General features: G+C 35.0%; 1 protein-coding gene across 1 annotated transcript in view; it reads right to left on the reverse strand.

Annotated features, from left to right (window-relative positions):
- Positions 1–26,562, reverse strand: part of pths (probable ATP-dependent RNA helicase DDX47) — a 47,111-nt gene that overhangs the window by 4,402 nt on the left and 16,147 nt on the right. Inside the window, exons 5-10 of the mRNA XM_090380466.1 lie at positions 22,880–22,950; positions 20,210–20,329; positions 18,194–18,310; positions 16,043–16,189; positions 6,438–6,514; positions 6,201–6,332 (exon numbers count right to left, since the gene is read on the reverse strand). Coding sequence (XP_090236592.1) covers positions 6,201–6,332; positions 6,438–6,514; positions 16,043–16,189; positions 18,194–18,310; positions 20,210–20,329; positions 22,880–22,950 — 664 coding nt within the window. The remainder of the gene's footprint in view (positions 1–6,200; positions 6,333–6,437; positions 6,515–16,042; positions 16,190–18,193; positions 18,311–20,209; positions 20,330–22,879; positions 22,951–26,562) is intronic.

A 26,562-nucleotide genomic window follows, 5' to 3' on the forward strand; every position in this document is an offset into this window, starting at 1 on the left:
ATAATCCTATTGCATGTTGAATATGGTGGTTCGACTGTTGATGATCCTGCTCAGATAACTGATAATCTGAATGACTATTTTGCATCTACATTCGCACATGGTGAGTTATCAAGGGAGGAAAATGCCACAAGTTTATCAAACTGTAACAGGGTGCTTAATGATTTTGTTATAACTGAGAGCAAAGTGGAGGAGAAATTGTTGAAGTTAAACATAAGAAAGGAACCTGGGGTGGATGGGATCTATCCAGTTATATTAAAGGAGGCAGCAAAAGAAGAAAGCAAACCCTTAGTCATAGTTATGAGAGTATCTTTGGAAGTTCCCACGGAATGGAAATGTGCAAATGTATCTCCAATTCACAAAGGGGGATCAAAGGGTGACATGAGTAATTACAGACCAGTTAGTTTAACTTCTCTTCTGGGGATAATAATGGAGTCACTGGTTAAAGATGCATTGCAGGATCATCTAGACAAGACTGCAGTAATAATTCAGACACAGAATGGGTTTGTTAAGGGATAGTCTTGTCTGACAAATTTTATTGGATACTATGATGTGGTTACAAAGGAAATGGATGCAAAAATTAATTTTGATGTCATATAATTGGATATTAAGAAAGCTTTTGACATTGTTGCGCATGGAAGACTGCTGCACAAATTGGAGAAGTATGGCATTAAGGGTAAGTTGCTACAATGGATAAAGGAATGGTTGAGTGGGAGATGGCAGAGGATGATAATCAATGGACACTGCTCTTTGTGGACAAATGTTATTAGTGGAGTTCTCCAGGGTTCGGCGTTGGGCCTACTGTTATTTTTGTATATTTATCAATGATGATCAGGCTTAGTGTCGAAGTCTGCAGATGATACAAAGATTGGCAGGGTTGTTAATGACAATAATGGCAGTGTGCTACTGCAACAGGATCTAGAAAATTTGGGTAGATGGGCTGAGAAGTGACAACTGAAGTTTAACATTGACAAATGCAAAGTACTACATATGGGTAGAAGTAACCCCAGAGGAACATACCGACTGTGTGGTAGAAAATGAAAAAGATTTGGGAGTGATTGTGCAGTCAGATTTGAAGTTTTCTGAGCAATGCAGACAGGCTGCCAGAGTGGGTCATGGGGTATTGTCAATGATGTAGAGGAATTTTGCTAGCAGGGAAAAGGAGGTAATTATCCCTTTGTATAAAGCAATGGTCAAGCCACATCTTGAGTCTGCATACAGGTCTGGAGGCCTCATTTTAGGAAGGATGTAGAGTTGCCTGAGCATATACAGAGAAGGGCAACAAGATTGGTGAGGGGAACAAAGGGGTTCTCTTATCAAGACAGGCATAAGTTCTGCAAATTGAAGCGACTGGAGTCTAGGCACCTGCAAGGTAATCTGATTGGGGTGTATAAGGCCTTGAATGGGTTTAGCACACTGAATTCTGATGGGATTTTTCCGGTTGCTCAGATTATGAACCTGACGGGACATAAATTCAAATTGAGGAAAGACAGTTGTTCCAAAATTTCCCTTTAACCAGCGGGTGGTTAATTGCTGGAACAAACTTTCATCTGTTGTAGAAGTTGATAGCTTAAATAAATTCAAGGAGGAACTGGACAAACTTTTAGAGGGAATAGTTGTGTAAATTTTTTTTTTTTTGGCTGATGCACTTGCTTTCTTGAATCACATGCCTCTATTACTATTATATATGCTTGGTCTTTCCTGAATTGAGTACGTTACCATCCGCTTGGCAAAGGTTTCCATATATTAAACTTATCAATGTCAGCTATAGTGTGTATTATCATTGGCAAATTTGTTCATCCCCTATAATAATTTGCCTAATTCTCCTCTAGATTTATTCAAACTACTTCTTCCACAACACCAGATAGAAGTTTATTCCAAAAATCAATTACTCTCTGGCCAAAAGTAAAATTTTTGTACATCCTGTAACCATCCATGAAAGATTAAGGATGCCATCAACATTTAGTTTACTTGCCCCCATCTAAAGCCTTAAAAAAGTCAATTAGGTCTCCTTGCAGGTGCCTAGTTTCCAGATGCTGCAATTTACAGAATCCAAGTCTTCTTGGTAAGAGTACTCTTTTGTGTGTCCCTGTCCCCACGAACTAATCTTGTTGCCCTTCTTCTCTTTGTCCATTCCAATAAATCTACATCCTTCTTAAAATAAGCTTCCAAACCCATATGCAGCATTCATGATGTAGCCTGACTACTACTGTATACAACAGGATAATCACATTTTTGTTTGTTCCTGCAGACAAAACTACTACAGCCAGGCCTCGCATAACGAGAGTTCGATTAACGCGTTTTTCAGTTACCGCTATTTGAAAAAAATTATACCACGTTTCACTTTACACGATGCAAATTTCCAGTTAACGCGATCTTTTTTTTAATGCGATAGTTGAAAAAGATTTGAATCACACGTCGGACGGATAATAAACAAACGTTTGCCTGCTTCCCACCTCAGTGTGTTCCATCAACCATCGGAAGAAGACGTGTTACTTGTTTGCCTCCCGCTAATAAAGTCAATGCAGACTTGCATTTAAAAATTCAAATTTTTAAATGAGCCAGAAGAAAATGTTACGGCGAAGGAGATAATGGTAAAAGAATTAGATGAAATCTTTCATATCACAGAGAACCTCAAAAAAAAGGTTTTTGAGGTTCTCTGCGATATTTATTTCTCCAGGGCCCAAAGAAGATTGTTGTTGGCTATCGAAAATTGACTGACGAAAAGAGAAAGTGAACACTGTTCAAATATTTCCGCAACAGTCATTTCTTCATTGTGCATTTTATGTCAGGGGTTCCCAAATTTTCTCAGTTCACGGCGCTCTTAGTGTCTCAGTAATTTTTTCACAGCACACCTAGACCAAAAGAAATACCTAACGGTTCCGTTTATTAAGTAGTTAGGTCCAAACAACTTAATAAGAAATGTTGAAACTGTGAACTACCTCGAGCTAATAGTTTGCGCGGTGTCCGACAGATGTCGAGTATCGCCGTGTTTCCCTCGAAAATTTAAAATATTCCGCAGTGCACAATTTGGGAACTGCTGTTTTATGCAATAAACACTTAATTACATAATTATTTTCATTATCTTTTACATTGTATACAGTTAAAAAGTTATTTAAAAGGTATTTTTAAAATTCTTTATGGACATTCCAGAAGGTCAAGGACCAATTATAATTTTTCCTATTGTATATTATATTTGATTAACGTGTTTCCGTTTTGCACGATGTGCTCGCGGGACGAATTAATCGCGTTAATCAAGGCCAGCCTGTATATATGACTGACAGAACGTCATACACTGTTCTAGCTGTCTATCTGCACTGTTTGGACAACTCCATGTCAGATTGGACAATTACTGCTAGGTCTTTTCTTCTCTAGAACAGTGTAAAAAAATATTGATACCACACAAACAGTATGCTTTTCTGGGATCTTTGCTACTGAAATGTAGTACCTTGCATTTTTCAACCCATTTGATCTAGTTTATCTAAATTTCGAAGCAGTCTACCATGATTAAATGATCTTCATAGGTACAAAGATACGTGCAAGTACCATGACTTCCCAAAACCGTTCATAGCAGCAAGCCAGGGGTTAACAAACACAGCAGCAGCAGTGCTACTGCACCAGAAGTATTACACAGGCAACATATAAGAGCTATAATAAAATAAAATTAAAGAAAAAACAACGTATAAATAAAAATAAATAAGAGTAAGTTAATTTTTAAAAAAAATAAATGAAAGTCCAAACAAATCTGCAAATGGACATAACAGTTTCCTGACAAATTGTTGCCAAGCCGGTAATGATCTCAGATCAGCTGAAGTTGATGGTTCTGGAGGATGTGTGTGGATCAAGGATGTGGTGCCTATACTTTTTGTCATCTATGAATTTACACAGGTCAACATTCAAGGATTGAGCTGGTTAGAGATTTTGATAAGATAGGAAGTGATTGATTAAGTGTAATCTAGAAGGAAAAGCAAGAAGTTTGCAAGTGGAGTAGAGAGCTGGTTGGGGGAACCTCTAGCACAATGAAGTTCCAAATGTTGGGCACCGAGATTCTCCCAGCTATCATTTTAATGGTGAAAATCAGTTCTTTAATGCATTAGGGTTGAAAATTGGTTGAATTCATTGCTTTGGCCACTGGTGTTGTGTGTTGCTGTGGTAAGATGGGTTATTACTGTTATTAACCACTGTACCAACCTTTGTACTATCAAACTTGAAATACCCCAACTGTTGAAAGACAAGTCATATTTGTATAATAAGTTTTATTCAAGTAAAACAGAAGTCTGGAGCTTGTGCTGGTAACAGCTTGCCTAATTGTTCTGTTTTTCTAAGGTTGTCAGCCAATTTTCTCAGAGAACAAAAATAATCTTTTTTAATACAACAACAATGCTTCAAATTTACACGCATAAATGTTTTCCAACATCACTTTTTACAAAATTCACTACAGTCAAGTCTGGATACAGTTCCCTTTCTATACTCTTTTGCCTGTAATACTGCTTTTACTTTAAAAATCATTGAGCAAGACAGATGACTGCCTTTTAATTTGGTTCGTGACTTTCTGTTGCTATGCATACTGTCACCATCTCTTTTGTTCAGTCAGTGGCCATTTTAATTTAACTATGTGTATATTGCTTGCTGTGACTTGCCATGCCTTACTAAAATAACATAACCTTATTTTCTACAAAAATATGTAATTGGATCTTATTATTAACATTTACACACAATATAGGTTTATCGAACAGTCCCCGCAACTGAGTGGTCAGGAGAGAGAGTGCAGTAGCACACGCTTTTTGAGTCAACCAGGGTTCAAGCCCCTGACTACTAAATATGGTCAATCTGCCAACCTGCACTGGACCAGTGTGGTCCATTTCCCTCAACATGAATTGCCGAGGAGGCTTCCATCCTGCAGTGGATTGATAATGGCTGCAGTTTACCTTTTTTATAGGTTTATTTTATTTTATTTTTTTGTAATTTACAGTTTTTTTTTTTTTTTTTTTGGGGTAAGGTAAAGAAAGCCAACACGATAACGAAGAGAAACATCGGATAACTTACGCGGAAAATTAGTTTCCCGACACCGGATTCTAGCACTGCTCACTAGGTAAACAGACGGTAGGTGTTATCAGTCTGGAGCCGAAATCGAGAAAATATATTGATTGACAGGTAGGCGTGACAAACGATGAAATAATTGGTGGTGGGCGCGACAGACAACAAGCTACTGTGTAGTCATTGGTTGGCAGTATAATGTGTATTTATGAGTAAAGAACGGTGCATAATAGTTTTGTGATGAACGATAAACAGGTAATAGCAGCAATGAATCTTTTAAGGATGGAAGAAATTTGTAAGGAAAATAAAACGTTGGTTCATTTTTTGATGAAAACTAAATAAAAGTTTCGTTCCATTCATTTTTATGTTCTTCATTATGTTTTTTTCTCATTATTAAAACGACCCCTTTTCACCATTAGGGCATATTATTGAACAAGAAAATAAAAATATAGTCATAAAAAAATTTATTTCTAAATATGACTGTGATTCTAAAGAAAGAAGGTTAGGTTACCCCCTTCACTTCGGGAGGGGTTCAAGCTCCCATGGGATTTAAGTGGAGGTAACCTGATCTTTTTTGCACAATTATGGAAAGCGTTTATTAGGACAAATTACCGTTAGTGCTACTAAAATGATGTTATCATGTGTTGTGTTCGCGCACCAATCAGCACATCATTTGCCATGCCTACCTGTCAATCAATATATCATTCTTGACTTTGCTTCAGACCAATAACACCTACCGTCTGTTTACCGAGCGAGCAGCGCTAGAGTGCCGTATAGGGAAACTAATTTTCCGCATAAGTTATCCGACTTTTTTCATGTCGTCTTTCTTTACTTTCGCCCATTTTTCCCCTATGTTAACTGTTCTGCATATTAGTTTGACCTTGCATACTATATGCACTGCATTTACAATAAGCTTTACGTAGCCAATCCAGCAATTTTATCTAATCTGTATGAGAAGGAAGAATTTAGAATTTATTTCTGTAGCACCTATAAGCTGACATGCTTAATAAGTGATCATTAAACTTTACAGGTACCAAGATTTTATTATATACCAGTACACGAGAACAACATGCCAATTTCTTTCTTAATAAATTTTGTATCCTATGTCTCTTAACAATGTACACACAATAGCAATAAAATATTTTTTAAAAAATTGGAAAACTTACTGGGAGACAAATGTGATGGCTCTTCCGCTTCGACCAGCTCTGGCAGTCCTCCCAACTCTGTGAATGTAATCTTTGGAATGTGTAGGAATTTCAAAGTTGATGACAATATCGACATGAGGAATATCAAGACCCCTGCAACCATAAAATATTCTTATAATCTTCCATATTTGGTTTTCCAATTAAGTTTAGAACTAAAAGCCACTATGATCATTAAATCAAAATAAACTTTTAACATACCTGCTAGCTACATCTGTTGCAATAAGTATAGATCTATCTTTTGCCTTAAACTTATTAAGAGACCCCAACCTTTTGGCCTGGAATAAAATTGAAAACAGAGATAAAGATATGTAAAGCGGTAAATGTTTTTAAATTTTTTTATAAATTAATTGTATCGATAAAAAACTGAGCAATGAATTTAAAAAATATAGGTAAATTCTGGTTCTTAACCCAGTGGTACTGGCACTCTCAATCTCAAAAAAGATACTGGCAACAGGTCGGACTTCTTGGTTTTATTTTTGAGTTCTAAATAAAGTTTTCGGTTTTTTTGAATTCTTCTTGAAGTATACCAATGCTTAGCTTTTTGCTAAAGAATTGTGATGCAGTAAATCCTTCATGTTTGTAGGGAATATGTTCCTAGGAATCACTCAAATATTTAAACCAAAGCCTTATGGGAAAAAGGGGATTAGGCAGCTCTTTCTTCTGAAAATCAAGGCACGCTTTACATATTATTTCTCAATAAGAAATAACACATAAAATGCAATAACCATGCTTATTATAATAAAAATAAATACCATGTTAATGGTGTTAATAAGGGTGGTGAACAGGATGATGGATTACAGATTAGGGTCCTCCTGAAGGCCTTTCTAGGAAGGTGAATGATGGCAACTTACAAGTGTCTGCAGAGGAAGAAGGTGCAGTTGCAATGTTCCTGAACTTTATGGATAGACGTCTGTGTTATCTTTCACTGAAAATTCCTGAAGATCTCCATGTACTGGGCTGTAAAGTCCAATCTTCTTTTAAATTTTAGAGTATACTCTAACAGAGAGTCCATTTCAAACACAATGTCAGCCAGAGCCTTAGACATGTATAAAATCTCCATGTGCCTTAACACGTTCACTGTTTTCTCAAGCAAGTATGTGGCTTCGGATTTTAATCCACTTGGAGGGAAATTATCCTACTTTTAGAACTTTTTTTTCCAACTTGAAAGAAGAAAAAACGAATATTTTTGTTAGGCAACCTTCACTGGCAGCTGATTAATTCACTAGAAGGCAGTCATAGTAAGAAGAAAGCCCAAAAATGTCTGCCCTTTTCAATCCAGATTGACTCAATCCCAGGTAAAGAAGGTCGTTGGAAAAGTTGGCAGTGAAAGTGTTACGTGACAGCTGAAGTTTTTGAATTACATCACTCTTTTTCCTCGAGCTTTCACTTTGTTTTCTTGAGATTCTAGTAACCTTCTCCTTCCACATCACTTCTACCAATGCTTTACAGGTCTTTCACCACATCAGGAAACAGCTTGCTCCAGCACTCATTCCAAGCTGATTGTTTGAAATCATCTAGATATTTGTTACACATCCAGTGACATGCTTGGTACAACTAGATGCATCTCTGAACAGTCCAGTTTATTAATTATATAATATCGGTGTATAGATACACCATAGACAACTCTTAAGAAACTAACAAAACAGAGCAAATGTTGCCTATAACAACTACTTCTTAAGAGTTGTCTATGGTGTATCTATACACCGATATTATATAGATAATAAACTCTTAACGTATTATGCCTTGTGCATTTAGTTATTTTAAATGTTGTCATATACACCTTTTGGCATCTCTCATATTGTGTGATTATCTTCACAACTGGGTCATCATGTCTGCAAAACCAGGGTACCTGCCCATCCACTGATGATAGGCCAATAGCCTTGAAACGGTGTCGTCTGGGTGGTGGTACTCACCGAGAATAAGTAACAACAGTCTTCACTATTGAAGCGTTACTTATTCGAGGTAGTGCAATATCATGGCAACTCGTCGTGAAGGCAGAGCACAATATGAGAAACAGAGCAAATGTTGCCTACAACAACTACTTCTTAGTTTCTTAAGAGTTGTCTATGGTTGTCTATTTATTATCTATATAATACACCGATATTATATAGATAATAAACTCTTAACGTATTATGCCTTGTGCGTTTAGTTATTTTAAATACTTATTAATGTAAATTTTGTTTTTAATGAAAAATTAAAAAATATTTTTACATGTTATTTTCAATGGAAAAAAAAGAAACAAAACTTATTAATTACACACACAAAATTCTATCTGTAGTGTACCAAGCAGAATTTTAAGGAATAATACTTATTAAATGTAATTTTATTTCTTTAATAATAATTTACAATAATTAAAATTCAAATAATAAAACTAAAAAAAAATTTCAGTCCAACTATGAATTCAAAAATGTAATCTTTGACCACAAAACCTCATTTTTGAAAAAAGTTTATTAACTGTGATTATTTAATATAGCACTTTCTTAAGGACTATAATACTTACCTAATATAAAAATTGGATTAAGTTTGCCGTATCTGTCTTACTCTGAAACTGTCCAGTGCAGAGAAAAAAAAACTTAAGTTCAATTCTCTAAAAGCCAGCCATGTCTTATTTTTTACAAAACAAAGTCTAGCTCCCATGCTCATCTTCAATACTCAGATTTTAGATATCATACATTTTTTTAGATATCTTCATTAGATATGAAGGAAAATAACCCTAAATTCTAATGTTTCCTAGCATAAGCATACCACAAATACTGCAAAAATTTAAATTTACTGAGTAAGAAATATGGGGAACTTCTCAAAGATCCAGACCCTTCAATTTTAATTATTTCTTTACACAGACAGAATTTATGTCATTTGGAGTTCTGTTCAAGTCTGAAAGTGATATGCAATCAGCTTTCACAAATAAAAATAGTGTCAATTTCTATACAGTATAAAACATCTATTTTCTTATACTTTCCTCACTACAGCTGGCTGCATATCACCTTCAGACCTTATGACAAAATCCCAAAGTATCTTCACAAATATTGTCTATGTAAGCAAATAAGTTAGTACAGTCGGTCCTCGTATAACGTGTTTACATTACACGAATTCGATCATACATGATTTATAAATAGGGGAACGTTATCTTATATAACACGAACCGAATTCGCTTATGCACGATTCGCCTTTGTGTTTACAAGAAATGGCAGTCGAACACGGAATCACCCCAATTGAACGCAACACGATAGGAATGAAGAAGATTCTAAAAATGTATTTATGTGTTTTATATCAGTGAAGGGGAAACACATTTCGCCATAATAATGTAAAAACCAACACAATTCCAGCTATCGGTATAATCGCAAATGCAATTAGATGGAGTTTACTACCAGTTTATAACAGATTCCACTAGCAGAAACGAAACTGGAAATTGTTTTTATTGTTTTATGGTAGTAACCCCCAGAAATGTGCTTTAGTAAAATGTGAGGTGTTAATAGTGTATCTCAGCCTTTACGGTGTTGTTTATTCAGTTGCTACACTCGAGCAGCTTTGTTTATGTGTATTAAGCGTGCCTCCTCGTTTTGTAATTGCGCTTTATTCCCTAAAAATTAGTAAAATACTTAAAAGGTGTGAAAAGGAAGCGTCCTGGCGAAGACACTGCAGATTCAGAGAGAGGAAAAAAAAAAAGCAATATCGATAAACAGAGGCGGACTGGGTCAAAAATTCTTACCCGGGAAAATTTATAGTGGCCTCATACTACGGTTTATGGCCAAAATCACACCGGCCTTCGGCCCACCGGGATTTCCCGGGTAAGGCTTATGGCCAGTCCGCCTCTGTCGATAGAGAAAAAATATGAAATTGTGAAACGCTTTGAGCGAAATGAAAGACCATGTGATATTGCACGTGCTACAGACCAAAATGAGGCAACGCCTAGAATTACAAAGAATGCGGAGAAAATAAAAACAACTTTCATAGCAGGAACAACTCAAAGTGTAATTAAAATCCATTAGATTAAGACACAAGAATTGGAAGAGATGGAACGGCTGTCATCTGTTTGGATAGAAAATCAAACAAAAAACAAGTTTGCTTACGATAGAAGCAAAAGTATTAGCAATATTTTATTACGTAATAGTAATAAAATATGTAAGCATTTTATTACGACTTACATATTATAATTACATAAGTATTTTATTTAATATAATAAATTTTTTACGAATAAAATATGTATTTTATTCGTAAAAAATACTTTTTTAGTATTAAAAATACTAAAAATACTTTATTATAATATAATAAATAATATTTATTTTTTATTATATTATAATAAAAAATATTATATTTTTTATTACGTATTTTAATCGTTATAAAATACGTAAGTATTTTATAACGATTAAAATTACCCGATTATTTATTGTGTTTGGTAATGTTTTGGTTCCAAATGTGTGTTCAATCTTGGGTAGTCGGCACCTAACCCCACTTTTCCCATAGGGCCTGTTGTTTATATTGCACGATTTTGCATTGCACGAGGGTTTCTAGGAACACAACTATCGTGCTATACGAGGACAGACTGTATGTTGAAGGTGCTAGGTGAAGGAAATGTTTTCTAAATTTCAGCATTCTAAAATATTTTATGTATTAATTCATATTTATATTTTGATTTTTTTTTTTTTTTAGGAGCATTAGCAACTAAGGCCATATTGCTCTGGGGATATGCGGTGGTCATTCCCTGACCTTTCCGCATCCTCCGTATTTGGTGGGCACGGGCTCGAACCCCAGTCTAATCAAGAAGCGTGTGCCACGCACTGCTTCTCCTGCCCACCTGGCTACGGAGGCGCCGCTCATATTTATACGAGTTCCTCGTGTACTATAAATAAATCGAAAAATTCAAATGAATACCATCCTGCTAACCACAGTACTGTCATCTGTAATGAGGCTTATGACATCATTTTAAGCAAGGCAACTACAGGAACTTCCCAACTTTCGCAATACTCTACTTACGGAAATTCGACTTTACGTAAGTTTTTGCCGGCCGGTGAAAACTTAAAAAAATCATGGAAACGTATTTTGCATTCCGTAGGAATAAATGGAGGTATCGCGAACCCAATAACACAGATTTTTTTTTTCTCTTGTAATTCATTCTAAGTCCTAGGAATTTTAAAATATCGCCATATTATTAAGCTTTTTATCTCTTTAAAAGGTCATATTTATAATGGAAATTGCACTACCCTTTCATCATTATCATACATGTATGTTCCTGTTATAAGAATCAATTTTGAACGCCTTTGTGATATTTTTCAAAAACACATTTCTGGAGGTCACTACCATAAAAACAATTTGAACTTTCCGGTTTATTGGGCTTTTCTGTTCGTGCATCTAATTATAAATGGGTAGCAAACTCGATCTTACTGCATTTGCAATAATACCAATAACTGTAATTCTGTGGGTTTTACGTTATGGTATTATGGCGAAATGAGTTCTCCTTCACCGAAATTTTCAATCATATAAAAAACAAATTTTCTGAAACTTCTTTTCATTTCTATGCGACCAACGAAAAGTGCAAGTGGTGGCAGTGCCAGGAAACAAAACAAAATTAATTTAGAAATGAAGATGAAAATGATTAAGTACAAAGTTTGTCATCTACTGCAAGGGAATTAAGTCTCACTGCTTCAACAGTGAATACTATTTTAAAGTACAGTGTGCGTATAAAAGAACATGTCAAAGGATCAATGCACTTAAGATCAAGAGTGACCACAAAACAGCATTCGGGTGCAATATCGAAGTTGGAACAGCTGTTAATAATATGGATGGAAAATCAGATTCAGAAGCAAGTGCCCCTGAATCCCAATGGCCATTCAAGCAAAAGCAACAAGCATTTATAAATATATTAAGGATAAGCATGGCGAGCCCCAACCCAAATTCGTGGCAAGCAACAGGTGGTTTAATAGGTTCAAGCATCGCGCTGGTTTTCACAACATTAAAGTATGCGGTGAAGTCGCCAGTGCCGATTCTGCAGCTGCAGAGAAATTGTGATGTGTTGGAAAAAATTAATGATGAAGGCAGCTATTCAATGCAGCAAATTTTTAATGTTGACGAGACTGCTCTGTATTGAAAAAATATGCCGGATTGAACGAACATTGCCAGGTTTCAAGGTGTCAGAAGATAGGACCATGCTCTTTCTTGAGGCTAATGCAGTGAGAGATTACAGATTAAAACTACTGCTCGTGTACCATTCTGGAAATCCTCGTGCATTTAAGGCCATCAATAAAGCCACCCTACCCGTGCATTTCCGATCGAACCACAGAGCATGGATAACAATATCTCTCTTTGAGGATTGGTTCAAATGCTGCTTCATTGCCAAGGTTGAAAAATATTGTACAGACAATGACGTTCCTTTCAAGATTTTGCTTCTATTAGATAATGCTCCTGGATATCCTACTCATCTAGATGATTTCAATTCGAATGTGAGGGTCTTATTTCTACCGCCAAACATGACTTAGAGAAGGAATTATCTAACGAAGAACTTATTGACTTGCAGGCAGGGATAGTGAAAGAAGAAAATGCTGATGAATCTCAGGATTTTCTGTTTATACTCCAGTACGACAACCAAGTCAGTAGAGTTTACAATAAATCGTCAATACAAATATTTATCGTATTTAGTAGTCATGGGCTTGAACCCCAGTCCACTCAAGGAACGTGTGCTATGCAGTCTCGCTCCTGACCACTCGGCTACTTCAGGCCTAAGCTCAAGATGAACCAAATGAGGAGCCAAGACGCTTCATCACCAGAGAGATGGCAATGGCATCAGCAAGGTTTCAGAAGATGGATCCTGACAGCGAACGATTCTTAAAAGTTAGCAGAGGGGTGAATGATATGCTTGCTTGCTACAAATAAATCTATGATGAAAAGAAAAAAAGCCACCATCCAGTCATCCATTAATATGTTCTTTCGTAACGTTGAGTGGCCGACCCCTTCTAAATCTCCACAGTGGCGTACTTATTAGTTGAAGACATCAATTCTGGAAACGATGCTCGAGAGGTAAATCTTACAGGCATAACTGCCTGTTTCCTCTCTTTTTTTGTAATTTTATAATTTTGAAATTTGCTTAAAAATTGCACGCTTTGGTAATTTTTCCTGCGCATAAAATAAAAAATTGAATAAATACAATAAAAAATTCTATTTACATGTTCGTCGAACATTTGTTTTTTGATTCAAAAAATTCAGCGAGCACAGTTGCGAGTGCTGCACAAGCATGGGGGAAATTCTCCAACTTACGTAGCGTTCCACGGAACGCAACCCTTACATAAGTCGGGGAGTTCCTGTATTGTTTTTTATTGCTTCTAATCACTTTGAGAAATTATTCTATAAAAGGCAGAGATTGAAAATAAAAATAATTTTTTGCAAAATTTTCAGTAAAAATATAGTATGTGCTATATGCACATACCTTTTTACTGAATATTAATTATATTATGAAATTAGAGTTTCTCTTGTAAATTTGCTCTGTTATGCTGACACGATATGAAATTCCTCATCCAGATCAAACCAACATAAAATTGCAATACCATTACTGACAAACTTATCCTATGCATGATAGTGGTACATTTCCCACAAAATCATAATTTAATTTCAGAATTCATCTACACAAATCTTCATAAACAGTGTTTTCCCTTGGGACTGTATATGCTTTTTATTCGGCCCGCTTTTGATGAATGGCTATTCCAGATGTCAAGAAACACAGAGCTGGGATTGGTCTTTGACCCAAAGCTTAAGTGTCTCCCGGTGAAGGCTGGCTGCTTAAGATGGCAAGTGTGTCAGCACCTTCTTTGCAAACAAGATTATTGTACAACTGCTGAAAGATATAAATATGATACTGTATCCAGAAATTTACATGCCTTCAAATTCTGGGAATCAGAATTTGAACACTATTCTACACAATACTAGCTATGCAAACAGGCCACCCAAAAGCACACTCCTCTCCCCAACAATGTACAACAGCATTTGCTACATCTATAGTTATTTGTAAAATAATAAGAGAAGTTTACCTCAATATAGTACGTAGAACACTCGAAAAGGTGTCAAATGTATATGCTCGATCGATGAGAGATAGATCTCTGATATTAAGCCGCTTAGGCTCAATCTGGTTTTCCAATGGGATTGAGCTTCAGCGGCTTAATATCGGAGATCTATCTCATCAATTGAGCATATACATTTGACGACTTTCCAAACCCGTATCACATACCATGGGAGGTATTTAGACGATGTTCTAGTTATTACCGATAGTAGTACTATCCAAGACATTTTACATTTGTTTAATAATATTCATTCTAGACTCAAATTTACATTGGAAAGGGAGGATACAGATACAAAGTCATTAAATTTTCTAAATTTCACGCTTACTCGGGACTCGCATAAAATCCAATTTAACATCTATCGAAAACCTACAAACACTGGAATGCTTCTACATTATAACAGCTATCACCCATTCATCTAGAAAAGATCGATTATCTTTAATCAATTTCTAAATGCCTACAAATATTCAACAACGGAATCTGCTTTGGGCTCAGAAATACAAATATTAACCAGCAGATTCTTAAGCAGGGGTTATCCCCTTGCTACAATAAACTGAATTAGGGTACAAACTAAGGATAGGATACAAAATACTACACCAACCAATAATAGTAATATCAAAAAATACTTCAGTGGCAAAAACAGCTTAACAGATTCTTTAAAGATACCGAATTTAAAATTGTGGCCAGGCCAATGCAGAAATTACACACTATACTGAACAATCGATCAGTCTTTTCCTCGTTCGCAACACAAATTAATGACCTGGTATACAACATTTCTTGCAGTGATTGCGACTCGTCTTACCAGGGTTCGACGCGTTTTCCTTTAAATATTCGTGTTAATCAACATGCGGCCTCAGTTCGTGCTTCTCATTCAGCAGTGTCAGAATTAGCCTCTCACGCTGTTAACGAAAAACTTTTTTATTTAACGAGGCCAAAATACTTAGTGTCCAACATAATTATACGCGACTATTAATTGCAGAAACCACAGAAATTAAATTACACAAAAATTCTGTTAATGTTCGTCGGCCATATCTAATTTCCGATTCGTGGGCTTTTACGCACCTGCGCGAAGACTAATAATCCCTATTTAAGTTTCATGCACAATCCTATTCAGTAATATTCATTTCTGTGATCACGACATAGGATCGAAAAGCATTGTCAGCTTCAGGAAGGAATTTTTTTTTTTTTTTTAATTGTGTTAAATTGAGTTTTATTGCGTTAAATTGATTTCTAGTTATTTTTTAATTATTTGTTACTCTAATGTAAGAGTTTTCGATTTTTTCTTTTAATTTCTGGAGAGTATCATATGGAAGTGTTCTACGTACTATATTGAGGTAAACTTCTCTTATTATTTTACAAATATTGATATCAACGTAGAACATATTGAGCATCACAGCTCTGGTTCATACTATCTAATCTATGGGTATTAAAGGCTCTCAATTCTGACTGATGGAAAATGCTGTATGCAATGTGAAAATGATTGGACACACATCAGCAACTTTCAGCTGTGACATCTATGAGAGAATAATCCTTCCTCCAGCTTTAAGATCTAATAAAGTTCTCTGTTCCTAATTCAATAGACTATTGGATCAGTTTTTGCTGTTTCAAGTACATACTCATTGCTCAGACAAATTTTAACATATATCTGCAAAAAAGTGAATCATAACACAATGTTAGGATATTGCACAAAACACTGAATCCACATTGTGTGAAGTTTCACTGTGTTTTTAACAAAATTTTTCTAAGCTACTTTGATCTCACCTGGCTCATTTGTCCATGAAGTGGAATTGCAGTAAATCCCAAATTTCTTAACATCAGTGCAGTTCTTTGAGTATTGTTACATGTACTGCAAAATACCATAAAGGAGTTCCCACTTAATTCATTCAAGATGTATGCTAAGTAAACATCCTGGAGGAGAAAAAAAAAAAAAAAAAAAAAACGGAAAAAATTCAACAGTTTATACAATATGATATCCAAAAGTTATGAATAATCATTAATGAAAGAAAAGGATAGTTTCTCTCTCTCTCTCTTTTTTTTTTTTCTAAACTGGAGTGGTGATAATCATTTTAGTTAAATGTTTAATCAGTTCAGCTCCCTTGTTGGTGTTCATTTATGCCAAATTTTATAATCAATTTTGAATTGTTCTATATCTGCTCTTAATGCTTTTTCAAAAACATGGCAGTGTGCTACTGCAACAGGATCTGGAAAACTTGGGCAGATGGGCTGAGAAGTGGCAATTGAAGTTTAACATTGACAAATGCAAAGTACTGCATACGAGTAGAAGTAACCCCAGAGAAACATATCAACTGTGTGGCACTACACTTAGGATGGTAGAAAATGAAAAAGACCTGGGAGTAATTGTGCAGTCAGATATGAAATTTTCAGAGCAGTGCACACATGCTGCCAGAGCCGGTCATAGGGTGTTGTTAATGATATACAGGAATTTTGCTAGTAGGGAAATGGGAGTGATTATCCCATTGTATAAGGCAATGGATCAGGCCATGCCTTGAGTACTATGTTCAGGTCTAGAGGCCTCATTTTAGGAAGGATGTAGAGTTGCTTGAGCGAGTACAGAGAAGGGCAACAAGATTGGTGAGGAGGAACGATGGGGTGGTCTTACCAAGAAAGGCTTAAGTTCTGCAAATTGCAGTTCTGGAGACTAGGCATGTGCGAGGTGATCTGATTTAGGTGCACAAGGCCTTGAATGGGCTGAACTGACTCAATTCTGACGGGATTCTTCCTCTTGCTCAAATTATGAACCTGAGGGGGCATAAATTTAAATTAAGGAAAGACAGTTGTAGAAAAGATGTGTGGAAATTTGCCTTTAGCCAGCAGGCAGTTGATTGCTGGAACAAACTTCCATCTGTTGTTGTGGAAGTTGATAGTTTAAATAAATTCAAGGAGAAACTGGACAAAACATTTAGAGGGAATGGATGTGTGATTTTTTTTTTTTTTGGCTGATTCTACATAAGCTTGCTTCCTTGCATCACATGTCTCTACTACTACCACTATTACCAGAAAAGTAGTAAAGGCATGCTCAAAAAGTTACTTAAGAAACTATAGTGTATATTTTGTAAAGTTATTTTTTAAATAAGAATTCTTTATTAATAATTATTAATATATCAAAATTATAAAGAAAGAAATTGCAGATACTTAATGAAAAAGAAATAATAAACACAAAACTTGTAGTAGGACTATTAAAGGTACCTCTTGTAGTTCTACAAAAACATTTTAGTTCAGCCTAATGTTTTTGAAAAAGCATTAAAAGCAGATATCAAGCGCCTTTATTAGCAACCTTATGCCAAACTGTGAATAATGCATCGAGTCTAAATGAGCAGGAAAATAGCATGTAGTAGAAAAAAATTAAAATTCATTTAGATTTAATTTATTATTACAGTGCCTCCATACTCACTAGATGTAACATGTTTGGATGATGATGATACAGTTTGTTTCAATGCAAAATAAACTTAGTTCCTGAACACAGTGACTAGTGTTGTCTGAATTAACATTCAGTTAATTACATTAATGTCTTTCAATCTCTAAATTAGGGAATTCCTTGTACTTCTTTGAAGATAATTCATTGCTTATAAATCTAAATAATGAACAGCTGAAGACTCTGGAATAAATGCACCAAAGTTACTTCAGGTATCCTTATTTTCGAATGTTCCCTACCAACACAGAATTCTCATATGTAATCAAAATCACATGCAATTTTGAATACTAAAATGTTGTAACAAATTTTTTTACAAGAAATGAATAAATTGTGTAGAAATTATGTTCTACGTGTGTCAAAGGCTTTACATATATCCTTAAAAGTTAATAACTTTTAATGAAATAAAGTGTGCAAGATAAAATTCATATTTCAATTGATACAGAGGTGTCATTATTAAACTCATTAATAATAAACATTACCTTATGTTTTAGAGGAATGAAAAGATAATACTGCTGCAAGGTATCAACTGTTTGATATTTTTTTGAAACCTCAACTTTAACTGGATCCTGAAGTGATGCTCTTTGTAATTTTTGCACCTATGATAACAAAAATTTAGAGTAAAGAAAATTAACTCAGCTATTTAAAAATTATACAGCAAGTTTTTACTTGTTAACTTTGTTAGTGAATAATAAATTATTATGGTGACTCACTCACACAAGTAATTGTTATCGATTTAATTTTTCATATAGTTTCCAATATAATAAAGTACGAATAATTATAATGGTTTAGAATCTCAACAAAACACCATGACATTACACAAAAATATAGAATGCTTAAAATAAGTGGTTAAATTATTAGACTACTTGGCAGATTGCTGGTTGTTTCTGATTTTGTGCCAAGTCAACTAATACCATGAGATATATCAGTGTACTGTCTATAAACACTAGATATATTGTATGATCAGTTTGCTTGTTTTGGTGAATGAATAAAAACCTGAGTTTTCATGAAAAAACTACATGACCTTTGACCTTACCTTGCCCATAGTATGAAGGGGTTGTCTGAAAAAAAGAGTCAAATATATACAATAACTGTATTACACCTAAAATTGTGTTCTGGCAACATTAAAAAAAAAAAAGAAAAAAAGTGTGTGGGGGGAGGAGGGGAATCCTATACCCTTTCTCAAGACTAACTTCTCGGCCCTGATTTAAAAAGATCTCATATAATGATCACACAAACTGGGAATTTTCCTAAGTAGAGAGGGAAAATCGCATGGTCTGATATAATGCAAGTTTGAAGTTTGTATCATTTACTAATATCATCAAAGTTTATGGTTCCAATTAGAAACGAACCCAGACCTTTTCCACACAGCTTTCCACTTAATGTCTAGTCATTGTTGATAAAGAATTCAGGTAGCATTTAAAAGGGTCTTCATCTTCCACTTACAGTTAAGTGTGCATTCTATGCAATTTTATATTTAAATATAAAAATTTTATATTTTTTAATACATTGATTGGCTCTAAAATTAGTTCATGTTTAATGATTCTAAGCCAGTGGTTGCATTACCTTTAAGATGAAGTAAAATATCAGTGTGATAAAAAGTGACTTTTAAGATGGTGAAATATCATTGTACATGTCAGACACAGCCTAACTTATTTTATAGCCACCCGGTATATTGCAATATACTTATACTTACTCACTGGAGCAGTGAATTTTATTTATAGTATTGAAACACCAAAGAAACTTGTGGAAAAGTAACTCCACAACATGAGACCAATGCACTAAATAGAAAAGTCAGTTTGCTCATAGCTATGAGCAGAAATAGACTAATTCTAACATGTACAATGACTTTTTATAGCTTTCAAAGCTTGAAGTTTTTGCCCTAAATAATGAAATATTTAATTCAGCACAAAATTGGACAACCATATATAAACCAAATAAATCAATCAGCATGATATTACAGTTAGGACTGAATATGAACAAAGTGCATAAGTATGCTATCACAAAGTTAAAATAAAAATAATTTATTTTAAAATAAAAATAAATAATTTCAAGGTCCAAAGAATTATCTTATTTCTTTCATTGACATGAGCATCAATCGATGTGCAAGTGTTTACATATATGGTACTGAAAAAGTTTCATGAAAAAATGGAAATGAGTTATTGTTATTTGGTTTTTAGGAACATTAGCAACTAAGGCCATAGTGCTCCGGGGATATGCGGTGGTCATTCCCTGACCTTTCTGCATCCTCCGTATTTAGTGGTCACGGGCCCGAACCGCAGTCTAATCAAGAAGTGTGTGCTACCACTGCTGCTCCTGTCCACCTGGCTATGGAGGCGCCCATGGAAATGAATAAAAGCAGTATAACCAAAAACTATTTGGTGATCAAAACTAACGGAATACTTAGCATAGTTAAACACATTCAAGATGAAAACAGGGGTGGGGGAATTGATTAAGAGTTTTATAACCTAAATCAATATAAAAGTTCTACTCTCTACCTTTTTAGTCATGGTTGCAGAATATAAATAAGTGTGTCTTTCCCTAGGAACAGACTTAAGAATTTTGTTCACTTCCTGTTCAAAGTCCATGTTCAATATCCTGTCTGCTTCATCCATTACCTATATATAAATCAATCACAAAAATTAAAATCAATTAAATATAATAGCCAATAATTATAACTTATCAACCAATGTATTCAAAAGAACAGAACAGCTAAGTTAAAGTAAATACAGAACATCAGTTTTTTTTTTTTTATGCTAACTAATGTTCAAACGATTATTCCCTTTTCCTATTAAAGTAAGTCTGAAGGTGTATTAACCCTAAACTGCTGTCATTTCACAGACTACCCATCTGTTATTTTTTTGCACTCTTGCTCTTTGCTAGTTTTTGAGTTAAATCCACCTTATTATCTTCAAATGACATTAGGCTATACTGTTTCCAATCACTTATTGTGGGGTAATGCAGTTTATATGAATGTCAGCTATAAAACAGTTTGTTAGTCACCTGTGAGACACATTGTCTGTGTTTATCTAAGTTTTGTGCCTTTTTTAAATTTGTGTTTTTGTAATCTTTTTCTGTGTTATCAACAGAGAAATGGATTCTCAACCGCAATCACTGAATCTGAATACAATGTACCAGATAACCACTGATAAGACCATTCTGATTGCAATCAAAAAATATGCACAGATGACTAGCCTACTAAATTTGCCATGTTACCCATTTCATTTTACTAAAAAATTGTTATTTTTAAAATGCTTCACTACTTTCAACACTAACATAATTTGTAATTCAGATTTTGACATTTTACTAAATAAAAATTTAATAAGACTACAGTTCATTTTTATACTTTTTTTTTTTTGCAATGACTCTGAAAATGATGCCAAATTAATGACCCATTTAGTCAATTTTCTATTCCAAAACAGGATTCTGGTCAACAGCTAGGAAGCAAATATATATCAGTTTTTTTAAGGCTCCAACATGTATATATAAAAAAGTATAAAAACAAATTATGCTTTTTTATTAGTTTGTGAAACAAGTTGTCTACATTAGTATCACATATAAAGATGCCTGTACTTAAGCATTCTCCAGTTATATTAAAGGAGGTAGCAAAGGAAGTAAGCAAATCTTTAGCCATAATTATGAGCTTCCTTGGAGTCAGGGGCGGTCCCCATGGACTGGAGGTGTGCAAATGTATCACCAATCCACAAAGGGGGTTCAAAAGGTGACACAAGTAACTACAGACCTGTTAGTTTAACTTGTGTTCTGGGGAAAATAATGGAATCACTGGTTAAAGAAGCATTGCAGGCTCATCTAGCCAAGACTGCAGTAATAGTTAAGACACAGCATGGGTTTGTTAAAGGGAGGTCTTGTCTGACCAATTTGATTGGATACTATGATGTGGTCACAAAGGAACTGAATGCAAAAAATAATTTTGATATCATATACTTGGATTTCAGGAAAGCTTTTGATACTGTTGCACATGGAAGACTACTGCACAAATTGGAGAAGTATGGCATTAAGGGTAAGTTGATACAATGGATAAAGGGATGGTTGAGTGGGAGACGAAAGAGGGTGGTAATCAATGGACACTGCTCTTTGTGGACAAATGTTATTAGTGGAGTTCCCCAGGGTTTGGTGTTGGGCCCATTGCTGTTTTGCATATTTATCAATGATATTGATGAAGGTATATCAGGGTTACTGTCCAAATTACAGACAATATGAAGGTTGGCAAGGTTGTTAATGACAGTACACTACTGCACAGGATCTAGAAAAGTTGAGCAAATGGGCTGAGAGGTAGCAACTGAAGTTTAACATTGGCAAATGTAAAGTACTGCATACAGGTAGCAGTGACACCAGAGTAACATACCAACTGTGTGGTACTATGCTCAGGGTAAGGGAGAATGAAAAGAACTTTGGAGTAATAGTGCACTCAGATATGAAGTTAGTTTTCTGAGCAGTGCAGACAGTCTGCAAGAGTAGCTCATCGTGTCTTGTCAATGATATACAGGAATTTTGGTAGCAGGGATAATAAGGAGGTGATTGTCCCCTTGTATAAGGCAATGGTCAGGCCACATCTTGAGTACTGCATAGAGGTCTGAAGGCTTCATTTTAGGAAGGATGTAGAGCTGCTGGAACGAGTACAGAGAAGGGCAACAAGATTGGTGGATGGAACAAAGGGTTTCTGTTACCAAGAGAAGCTGAAGTTCTGCAAATTTAAGCATCTGGGGACTAGGCACCTGTGAAGTGATCTGAGGTATATAAGGCCTTGAATGGTTTGAGCAAGCTCAATGCTGATGGGATTGTTCCTCTTTCTCAGATTACTCCTGAGGAGACAAATTCAAATTGAGGAAAGACAATTGTAGAATAGATGTGTGGAAATTTGCCTCTAACCAGTGGGCGGTTGATGTTGGAGCAAACTTCCATCTGCTGTAGTGGAGGTCGACAACTTAAATAAGTTCAAGGCAGAACTAGATAAGCATCCGGAGTGAAAGGATGGGTGAAATGGGAAGGGTTTTTTTTTTCTTTGGCTGACGTTATATAAGCTTGCTTTCTTGCATCATATGCCTCTACTAATGGTAATGCTAATTAAAGTAAATCATGCACAGTGCAAAATACATTGCATTTAACATTCAGTTTCATAAAGATGAATAAAACATCAAGTTACTTACCAAATATTTCAATGATTTTAAGTTAAATCCTTTAGTATTCTCAAGATGATCCACTAATCTTCCAGGAGTTGCTAAAAATATTAATACATTGAAACTAAGCTAAATATCAAAAAAAGATTCACCAATATAAAATCAACTTTGAACCTTAGAAAATTACCTTAAAATATTTTTTAAGATAATTTTAAAAATGCAACAGCTGCCAAAACAAATCAGAGTTACAAATCTGATATTTAATTCTAATTAAAAAGTTAATTGACATATGAATAAAATATAACTCAACATGACATGGCTATCACATGTCTTTGAAGCTTTATGGTACAACTTCAGCTTACACATGCACACTGTAACCCCAAGGAATTTATGGCTTCAGCTCTACTACGGTATAAACAGAAACCTCATCAATAGTTAAACAGTGGTGACTGTTTAGAATAAAGTGAACTTAAGGCTATAGGGTCAGTATGTAATGTCCATAAATCGTGTATATTAAGTCAGTTCATTTTATGGGATGAATAACTCTGATTTCTAGGAGAAAAAACACACAACTTTCCCTCACCTGACCAAGTTGGTCATGGTGCATGAGAAAAAAAAAAAAAAAAAAAAAAAAAAAGCCCATAAAAAAAAGTTCCTCCTGCTAAGATGGCATCTGAACCCAAGCATTTTCCATACAGTGTGGAAGACCAGTAATTGTAGCTACAGTAATTAACATGACACTATTTACTGAGTTTAAACATACAAAATTCTTTCAAGTAATTGTTTCATTACAAGTATATAAACATCTTGCTCAAACTGCAGGATCTGTCTACTAAAGGACATAGTATTGCTCAATAAACCTATTCCCTGCTTCTTTCACACTCAAAAACTTTTTGTAAACTGATAATTCACCACTCAGTAAGACAGAAAACTAAAGAGCCATCTTTAGTTTCCCTGTCTACTTTCCTATCTCATCAGATCAAGTCAGACTTTTCCTATCCATCTTTGGTCTATCTTCTTTCATCACTGCCAACAAGCATTAGTTACAAGTTTTATCAGGTTATCTTCTTGTAACATGCTTCTGCTCATAACTAATAAAATATTAACCACCATTTTTAAATTCTGGAATAGCATAACTTTTAAGAAATGAAACTTACCTCCTTGCTGTTTAGGTTAAAGCATGAAAAACTGAGAATGAATTACATGGAAAAATTAAATAAACTAAAATTTTAAATAACTAAGAACTCTGAATTCCCTGGAGAAAGTGCATCTTCTTCCAAAGGTTCTAAATTTATTTGATCTTAAAACCAAAATAAGATTATTTAAGAAGCATGAGAGAACCAAGAATTTGGTTCTCTCATGCAGAATTTGTGCAAATTTCATCAGTTGGTTCAATGCGTGCATGAAGAGAAAGTTGTATTAAAGAGGTTATTTACTTCCTAATTTAGCTGCCACATTTGTAAAAAAAATTTGCTGGTGGTTAACGTTAAGAATGGTAAACTACTGGCAAACTTTTCGCAAATATAGTAACTAAATTGTATCAAATTTTTGACTTGCCTGACTTGCATCATGGGAACTAATAATAGGCAACTCAATGTGAAGGATTTCACATTGAACTGCCCATCTCTTACACTATAAATAAGGTACACTTCCCAATAGAGAGGTCTATGATTACTTATTCTTGGTTCAGTACTACCACCACCCAGATGGCACTGGTTCAGAGTTGACTTAATTCTCATCACTGGGTGGATAGGTACCAAAGGTGCAAGAGCAGGACCCAGTTGTGACTTATTCACACTACATGAGAGATGCCAAAAGGTATAATAAATCATATTTGGCATTCCTCATATAGTACATATTTCCTCTCATACTGTGTGAAAGTCATAATTGGGTCCTGATGGCAATTCCCTCCCTTATTCTCAAAACCTGTGCTCCTGTTTTGTGTTGCAATTTTTACAATTTCTTATTCCACTAGGGGTTTTTTTTTTTTTTTTTTGTTAGTTGTTGACACATCGGCTTCTGTGGCCATAATGCACCTCCCAAAGTTTTTGCATTTTACTCTGATCCAAGCCCGGGGCGGGATTCGAACCCGCGACCTTTGGGTTGCCAGGCAGGCACTTTACCCACCTGGCTAGCTTGGTCGGCTATTCCACTAGTGTTTTTACTTCTACACAGAAATTTGCTGATATACAGCCAGTTTCTAAAAAGGGAAACAAATCTCTCCCATTCAACTACCATCCAATTATCACCTGCTATATTTTCCAAAGTAATGAAGAAATCTATTAACCACTAAACCTTAAACCATCCAGAAACCTTCCACCTGATCAACAATCACCAATAAGGATTGTATGTGTCAATCCATTGGTGTTCTATTGGTTAATATTACTCACCTTGGATTGGCATAAAGGGATTCTAAACAATCTTTTGTATTGTGTACTGTTTTTTGCAATTGGGTAGGCAATTTTTTCTTAGACTGCTCATGGCAGGTCACAGTAGATGATTGCATTTTCAAACTTCTCAACCAATGCTGTATTCCTCAAAGTTCAATTCTTTTTCCCCATACTTTTTCCTCTTGTATATTAATGACTTTCTTCCACTGAGTGGAAATAAATGAAAGCCCATAGAGTACCATAGCACATAGAAATAAATGCCCATAGAAATAAATGAAAGCTCATAAGTACATACATCTGAGTGTGCAGTGCATCATCATTTGAGATATTGTCTTGCATTCACCATATTGTATTGCAATGTCAGTTGTCACACAATGACTGCCGTTGAGCTCATACAAAATGTTGCACCCTTTGCTCACCACAACCATCCACCTTGAATAATCTTTTGCAGTTCTGTCTGCAGGAGGTGGTTTGACCTGTTCAACACCATTTTTGTATGCCTTAACTGCAGTGGGACTTGAGCAACCAACAAGACATGCTGTTTCTGATATGGAAGCACCTGATGCACACACTCCCACAATTATGCCCTTTTGGAACTCTGTAATATCTTTAGCACATCTCATAACTGCTACTTTATCACTTTGACTGGCATGACAAGATGTAAATTAGGGAGGTAATTTATATGCTCTAGCACAATGGTTCACAAACTACTGAGATCTACGGGCTCCTTCAAAAATCAAAAAAAAAAAAGCTCAATTCTTGCTGTGATTAATTCGTCCCGCGAGCGCATCTAGCAAAACGGAAACGTGTTAATCAAATATAATAATCAATAGGAAAAATTATAATAGGTATGTGATCTTCAGAAATTTCCATAAAGAATTTTAAAAATACCTTTTAAATAATTTTTTAACTGTATACCATGTAAAAGATAATGAAAATAATTATAAAATTAAATGTTTATTGCATAAAATACACAATAAAGAAACTATTTGTTATGGAAATATTTGAACAGGGTCATCTGAACAGTGTTTGCATTTTTTTCATCACTCAATTTCCGACAGCCGACAACAATCTTCTCTAGGCCCTGGCGAAATAAATATCGCAGAGAACTTCAAACCTCTTGTTTGAAGTTCTCTGCAATACGAAAGATTTCATCTAGTTCTTTTACCATTATCCCCTTTGGGGTAACATTTTCATCTGGCTCATTTAAAAAATTTACCATTATCCCCTTTGTGGTAACATTTTCATCTGGCTCATTTAAAATTTAAAATTTTTTTTGCATTTAAAAATTAGAATTTTTAAATGCAAGTCTGCATGTGACTT

This window comes from Mastigoproctus giganteus, chromosome 8 (assembly GCF_048544385.1).
Source record: "Mastigoproctus giganteus isolate SK-2022 chromosome 8, ASM4854438v1, whole genome shotgun sequence".
NCBI lineage: Eukaryota > Metazoa > Arthropoda > Arachnida > Uropygi > Thelyphonidae > Mastigoproctus > Mastigoproctus giganteus.